This window comes from Heterodontus francisci, chromosome 10 (genome assembly GCF_036365525.1).
Source record: "Heterodontus francisci isolate sHetFra1 chromosome 10, sHetFra1.hap1, whole genome shotgun sequence".
Classification (NCBI taxonomy): Eukaryota; Metazoa; Chordata; class Chondrichthyes; order Heterodontiformes; family Heterodontidae; genus Heterodontus; species Heterodontus francisci.
Genome location: NC_090380.1, coordinates 91,746,194 through 91,754,115, shown reverse-complemented (window position 1 = coordinate 91,754,115; position 7,922 = coordinate 91,746,194). Strand labels below are relative to the sequence as shown.

The window sequence follows — 7,922 nt, the reverse complement described above, 5'->3', positions numbered from 1 at the left end:
AAGGCAAACAATTGGTGTGTTGAAAGACAAAGCATTAGTACAGGTAAGGTGTGAATATACTGAATATTGAACAGCAGCAAGTGCAAACCTGAAGAAAAACAACCTGAAAAAAACAGTGGGTAAGCAAACTGAACAAACTAAGATGAAATGAAATAAATGCAAAAAAAGATTGTAAAAAATGTAAAAAGGAATGTAAAAAAAAAGGAAGAAAAAAGAACTAAAAATGAAAGTAAAATGGGGGGCTGTCATGCTCTGAAATTATTGAACTCAATGTTCAGTCCAGCAGGCTGTAGTGTGCCTAATCGGTAGATGAGATGCTGTTCCTCGAGCTTGCGTTGATGTTCACTGGAACACTGCAGCAATCCCAGGACAGAGATGTGAGCATGAGAGCAGGGGGGAATGTTGAAATGGCAAGCAACCGGAAGCTCAGGGTCCTGCTTGCGGACTGAGCGGAGATGTTCCGCAAAGCGGTCACCCAGTCTGCGCTTGGTCTCCCCAATGTAGAGGAGACCACACTGTGAGCAGCGAATACAGTATACTACATTGAAAGAAGTACAAGTAAATCGCTGCTTCACCTGAAAGGAGTGTTTGGGGCCTGGGATAGTGAGGAGAGAGGAGGTAAATGGGCAGGTATTACACCTTCTGCGATTGCAGGGGAAGGTGCCCTGGGACGGGGACGAGGTGGTGGGGGTAATGGAGGAGTGGACCAGGGTGTCACGGAGGGAACGATCCCTTCGGAATGCTGACAGGGGAAGGGAGGGGAAGATGCGACTGGTAGTGGCATCACGCTGGAGGTGGCGAAAATGGCGGAGGATGATCCTTTGGATATGGAGGCTGGTGGGATGAAAAGTGAGGACAAGGGGAACCCTGTCACGGTTCTGGGAGGGAGGGTAGAGGTGCGGGGAATGGGTCGGACACGGTTGAGGGCCCTGTCAACCACAGTGGGGGGAAATCCTCGGTTGAGGAAAAAGGAGGTCATATCAGAAGCACCGTCATGGAAGGTAGCATCATCAGAGCAGATACGTCGGAGACGGAGAAACTGGGAGAATGGAATGGAGTCCTTACAGGAGGTAGGGTGTGAAGAAGTGTAGTCGAGGTAGCTGTGGGAGTCAGTGGGCTTATAATGGATATTGGTAGACAACCTATCCCCAGAGATGGAGACAGAGAAGTCGAGGAAGGGAAGGGAAGTGTCAGAGATGGACCATGTAAAGGTGAGAGAAGGGTGGAAATTGGAAGCAAAGTTGATAAAGTTTTCTAGTTCGGGGCGGGAACAGGAAACGGCACCGATACAGTCATCAATGTACCGGAAAAAGAGTTGGGGGAGGGGGCCTGAGTAGGACTGGAACAAAGAATGCTCGACATATCCCACAAAAAGACAGGCATAACTAGGACCCATGCGGGTACCCATAGCGACACCTTTTACTTGAAGGAAGTGCATGGAGTTGATGGAGAAGTTGTTCAATGTGAGAACAAGTTCAGCCAGGCGGAGGAGGGTGGTGGTGGATGGGGACTGGTTGGGCCTCTGTTCCAGGAAGAAGCGGAGAGCCCTCAAACCATCCTGGTGGGGGATGGAGGTGTAGAGCGATTGGACGTCCATAGTGAAGAGGAGGCGGTTGGGACCAGGAAACTGGAAATTGTCAAAATGGCGTAGGGCGTCAGAAGAGTCACGGATGTAGGTGGGAAGAGACTGGACCAGCGGAGAAAAGATAGAGTCTAGATAGGAAGAAATAAGTTCAGTGGGGCAGGAGCAAGCTGACACAATGGGTCTGCCGGGACAGTCCCGTTTGTGGATTTTGGGACCCTCCCCCTGGCCTCTTACCCACTCTTGATCTCTTCATTGAAAACTGTCGGCGAGACATTGGTCGTCTCAATTTCTCTGCCCCCCTCACTCACTCTAACCTGTCCCCCTCTGAACTTGAGGCACTCCGTTCTCTCAGGTCTAACCCCGACATGGTCATCAAACCTGCAGACAAGGGTGGTGCTGTTGTTGTATGGCGTACCGACCTCTACCTTGCAGAAGCTCAACGCCAACTCACAGACACCTCTTCCTACCTCCCTCTGGACCATGACCCCACCACCGAACATCAAGCCACCGTCCAAAGGACTGTCACTGACCTCATCTCCTCTGGAGATCTTCCCTCTACGGCTTCCAACCTCATAGTCCCACAACCCCGGACAGCCCGCTTCTACCTCCTTCCCAAAATCCACAAACGGGACTGTCCCGGCAGACCCATTGTGTCAGCCTGCTCCTGCCCCACTGAACTTATTTCTTCCTATCTGGACTCTATCTTTTCTCCGCTGGTCCAGTCTCTTCCCACCTACATCCGTGACTCTTCTGACGCCCTACGTCATTTTGACAATTTCCAGTTTCCTGGTCCCAGCCGCCTCCTCTTCACTATGGACGTCCAATCGCTCTACACATCCATCCCCCACCAGGATGGTTTGAGGGCTCTCCACTTCTTCCTGGAACAGAGGCCCAACCAGTCCCCATCCACCACCACCCTCCTCCGCCTGGCTGAACTTGTTCTCACATTGAACAACTTCTCCTTCAACTCCATGCACTTCCTTCAAGTAAAAGGTGTCGCTATGGGTACCCGCATGGGTCCTAGTTATGCCTGTCTTTTTGTGGGATATGTCGAGCATTCTTTGTTCCAGTCCTACTCAGGCCCCCTCCCCCAACTCTTTTTCCGGTACATTGATGACTGTATCGGTGCCGTTTCCTGTTCCCGCCCCGAACTAGAAAACTTTATCAACTTTGCTTCCAATTTCCACCCTTCTCTCACCTTTACATGGTCCATCTCTGACACTTCCCTTCCCTTCCTCGACTTCTCTGTCTCCATCTCTGGGGATAGGTTGTCTACCAATATCCATTATAAGCCCACTGACTCCCACAGCTACCTCGACTACACTTCTTCACACCCTACCTCCTGTAAGGACTCCATTCCATTCTCCCAGTTTCTCCGTCTCCGACGCATCTGCTCTGATGATGCTACCTTCCATGACGGTGCTTCTGATATGACCTCCTTTTTCCTCAACCGAGGATTTCCCCCCACTGTGGTTGACAGGGCCCTCAACCGTGTCCGACCCATTCCCCGCACCTCTACCCTCACCCCTTCCCCTCCCTCCCAGAACCGTGACAGGGTTCCCCTTGTCCTCACTTTTCATCCCACCAGCCTCCATATCCAAAGGATCATCCTCCGCCATTTTCGCCACCTCCAGCGTGATGCCACTTCCAGTCGCATCTTCCCCTCCCTTCCCCTGTCAGCATTCCGAAGGGATCGTTCCCTCCGTGACACCCTGGTCCACTCCTCCATTACCCCCACCACCTCGTCCCCGTCCCAGGGCACCTTCCCCTGCAATCGCAGAAGGTGTAATACCTGCCCATTTACCTCCTCTCTCCTCACTATCCCAGGCCCCAAACACTCCTTTCAGGTGAAGCAGTGATTTACTTGTACTTCTTTCAATGTAGTATACTGTATTCGCTGCTCACAATGTGGTCTCCTCTACATTGGAGAGACCAAGCGCAGACTGGGTGACCGCTTTGCGGAACATCTCCGCTCAGTCCGCAAGCAGGACCCTGAGCTTCCGGTTGCTTGCCATTTCAACACTCCCCCCTGCTCTCATGCTCACATCTCTGTCCTGGGATTGCTGCAGTGTTCCAGTGAACATCAACGCAAGCTCGAGGAACAGCATCTCATCTACCGATTAGGCACACTACAGCCTGCCGGACTGAACATTGAGTTCAATAATTTCAGAGCATGACAGCCCCCCATTTTACTTTCATTTTTAGTTCTTTTTTCTTCCTTTTTTTTTTACATTCCTTTTTACATTTTTTACAATCTTTTTTTGCATTTATTTCATTTCATCTTAGTTTGTTCAGTTTGCTTACCCACTGTTTTTTTCAGGTTGTTTTTCTTCAGGTTTGCACTTGCTGTTCAATATTCAGTGTATTCACACCTAATCTGTACTAATGCTTTGTCTTTCAACACACCATTAACATATTGTTTGCCTTTGCTCCGTGACCTTTTGGTCAGCTATGTGGCCTGGTCCAATCTGCACCTTCTCCTTTGTTATCTCTTGCCCCACCCCCACCTCACTTGTTTATAATCTGTGATTTTTCTAACATTTGTCAGTTCCGAAGGGTCACAGACCCGAAACGTTAACTCTGCTTCTCTTTCCACAGATGCTGCCAGACCTGCTGAGTGATTCCAGCATTTCTTGTTTCTGTTTCAGATTTCCAGCATCCGCAGTATTTTGCTTTTATTTTAGAAAATTGGGGGCAGTGTTCACTCCTCCCCCATTAGTTTTATTTTTAAAAGTGCATAGCATAATACAGGAAAAACCTCTGGTGTTTTTTTGGCCCGTTATATCTGACTGGATATTTGGTTGATATTGCACTGTTTGAGAGGGTGGTCTGACTTTGGGGGATAGAGGAGGATGGGGAGCTGCAAGTAAGAGAGCATTCTTATGTTCAGGAGCAGCTAGAGACAGTTTTGTACTGGCATGTCCTTCTGAAGAGCTTTCAAGATTTGCATCTATGCACTTTATACAATTTATAGTCTTCCGATAGATTGTTTTCTTGAGTATAAACAACTGCTGTTTAACACCTTGACTTTATTCTGACTCAAGCCTTGAGCAATTTATACCGCAACAGCTCCAAGTAACAATGTAAAGAAAAGCTCCAGGGAATTAGTTTCCAGCAAAACAAACTATGTTCAAAACCTGACTCAGAGATCAGTTTAGTTTTATTTGTTGAAATGATACAGTACCTGCAAATCAAACACACCCACACAAAGGCATTTCACAAAACTCAGTTCTATTTATAACACATTCACATTTCAGCAGATTCATTAAGTCTACAATATCTTTTCGGAATATTAACACTCATCAATACCAAGTATCAAGGACTGGATTGACAATTAACAGAAAATAATATAACAAACACAGCTTTCTACAACAAAAATATTGAAATATGCATTTAATAAGAACCCAAATCGGTCTGTACAACTGGTTGCAAATGTATCATTTGACTTCCATTGCTGCTCCTACTTGGAGTGTTAACACAAAAGAATTTGACTGCAACAATTAGTTTCCAGTTGTGAGCAGTTTACAGGCATCTGTCCACATCATTCACGAGGTACAATTAGTGCACTCTTAACACATCAAACAGAAAAATTCTAATGATAAGATTGGACAGGACCATCATATTTAAACAGCAGGCACTTTACAGATCAGCTAAGATCTTATTAAATGCCAATTCAGCCTGAAGGGGCTGAATGGCCTACTCCAGTTCCTATTTTGAAAACTCCTGGAAGAAGCAAAGTGGCTCTCATGTGTGATAGACAATTTTTCATCTTATTTGACAGGCAGTGTAGCATTTCTTAACCACTTATCAAAGCCCCAATATTTTCACTTTGCCTTATCATTGGTTATGGTAGAGGAAAACAGCACTCTGCTTCAATCAGTTTAAGAAGAAAATTTTCAGCTACTAACATTTACAGTGGGCAGGATTTAAGGTGATGTCCGAGACTTTCACAAAGAAAATACAACTACATTTTCTAATCATTGTTCATTAATGCATCTCCCATGGAGTTCCCAAATCAAGGAGCAGAGATCCAGGAGTGAGTGGGCTACTTTGACTGGGACAGGAAAGCAAGCTGCAGCCAGGGGCTAAAGACCATCAGCCCAGGAAGTGAGCAGTAGAAGGTGCAGGCAGAGTTGGCACTGGTATCAGGAAACATCTGCTGAGTGCGATGGAGGTAGGTCATGACTTACCTTTCTTTTCCTCTACTTGCTGGGTTGGCTGTGCAGATTGAAGCAGCAAACTCACAGCAACTAGAAGGAAGCCAAAATTACCCTTTTGCCAGCAATCAGAAAGCTTAGATATAAGCCTACTTTGAACTAATCACAGGAGTCTATAATAGCACGACATGCATGGCAAACACAAAAAGCCTTAAAGGACTTCACATAATGACTTTCTGTTTTGGAGTGAATGTTGTTACATAAACTGATGAGGTGTTTTTGTACAGATCAAGATCCAGTGATGATTGACTGGTTAATCTGTTTTTGGCAGTATTGTTTGAGGTGGACAGGACCTTAATTTGGGACTAAAGCAAAATACTGCAGATGCTGGAAATCTGAAATAAAAACAGAAAATGCTGGAAATACCCAGCAGGTCTGGCAGCATCTGTGGCGAGAGAAACAGAGTTAACGTTTCAGGTCAATGACCTTTCATCAGTTCATGTAAATTATGTTTCTCTCTCTACATATGCTGTCAGACCTACTATTTCCAGCATTTTCTACCCTTGAGATCTCATCTGAAGAACAGCAGCTCCAACAACGCAACACTCCCTCAGCCTTGCAATGCAGTGTCAACCTAGTTTATCTGCTCATGGGATTGGAATGGGACTTGAATGCAATCCTCTTACTCAAGAGCTGAAAGTGCCACCAACAGAGTCAAACAGACACAATAAACTGAGGCAATACAGCTTTATCAAATACATTTAGTGGTTACAATCAAAAAAGGGAGCAAATATGTCCATAGCCAGCAAAAGGTGTGGGAGGAGAGAAGAGAGCATTTGTTGAAATAACATTCATCCTTTGGTAAGGACCAGTTTTATAACATTTCCTCACACTGAATTTTTGACAATATTGCATATACTGTTAGGATGTTGCATGGGCAAGCAATGTAGTCCGTTTTTATAGTTTTTTTTAAACCAGTATTTACATATCAGTATGAATTGTAGTACTGGTTGTGTTGTAATATAGTGCATTGTCTTCTAGCACAAATGTAAAGCTGCACTTTTGATTTTATAAAGCAATAATGAACAGTTGACAGATGAAACAATTTTTCAAAAAGTTCCAACAGGCCACACAACCTCAATCACAAACTCCTACAGTGTGTTCTTCAAAAACTTGCAGTAGTTCATTGGATTCATATTTGATGATGGGTGGCTGTGAAGCCTCATTGGACTGGACAGTCGCTGGCACTGCTGTGCCATGACCAGTGATCTTTAGGTGAACAAATTTCATCTTCCAATTGTTCTCACTGCTTGGACAACGGATAAGACCAAAGATTTGTTCGAAAATTCCCAGGCAAACTGACTCTCTGTGAATGGTGCCAGCCACTGCAATAATAACTAATCCATGAGGTGAATGGATACACTTCAGTCCACCACCAGTCAGGTTAGGATTCAGGAATAGATGCTCATCTTTTGTCAGTGCTAATAAACGAAGGCTGACCATAATTGCACCAGTGTACACCTCCATGTGCTGCTCAGATGTTCTGTAGGAAAACTTAAGTATAACATCTTCCCAAAAGTGCTGGGGGCCCCACTCTTTCGACTGTTCTTCTAGCAAAGGATTCTGGGAGTTCAGAAGCCGATAAAACCATTTGCAGAATTCCAGTCCCATAGAGTGGTAATCATTCTTGAAATCTGCTGCTATATCTTTCTGTGGGACATCATTTCCTGATGAGCTTTCTGAAGAATTATTTGTCTAAAAGAAAGGAAAAATATATACATTTATCCCTGGCTGAGAATATACCATGAGTAAACAAAATAAGGCATAGGATCTACTTTTTAGGTCAGCTTATTTTGAAGTATCTATAAAACTATGAGCAAACGTTCCCTTATCAATTCTGTGCAACATCCCACTGAAGGATTAAAACTAATACTGATATTTGTAAAGGTTTCCTCCAACTTTCCTTGAAAACACTCCTGCTACCCTGTAACTTCCAGTAGGGTACGGTTCATCAGGCACTGATGCTGACCAGCACCTCACTCAAGTGTCAATTCTTCATGTGTGTTCCTGACAGTGTATTAGTGGACTATTCACTGCCAAGTTCAAATTTGCTTTTAGCTGGTGTTTACAGATGCACTTCCATTAGGTATCACTGTTAAGGAAAGACTTGAAATTGGCTA

At 45.1% G+C, this 7,922-nt stretch overlaps 1 protein-coding gene across 1 annotated transcript in view; it reads right to left on the bottom strand.

The window, feature by feature from the left end:
• Window positions 1-4,710: 4,710 nt before the first annotated feature.
• The window catches only part of LOC137374216 (uncharacterized protein C3orf38-like), a 33,840-nt gene continuing 30,628 nt past the window's right edge, over window positions 4,711-7,922 (bottom strand). The window contains exon 2 of the mRNA XM_068040003.1: window positions 4,711-7,497. Coding sequence (XP_067896104.1) covers window positions 6,880-7,497 — 618 coding nt within the window. The 3' untranslated portion in view covers window positions 4,711-6,879. The remainder of the gene's footprint in view (window positions 7,498-7,922) is intronic.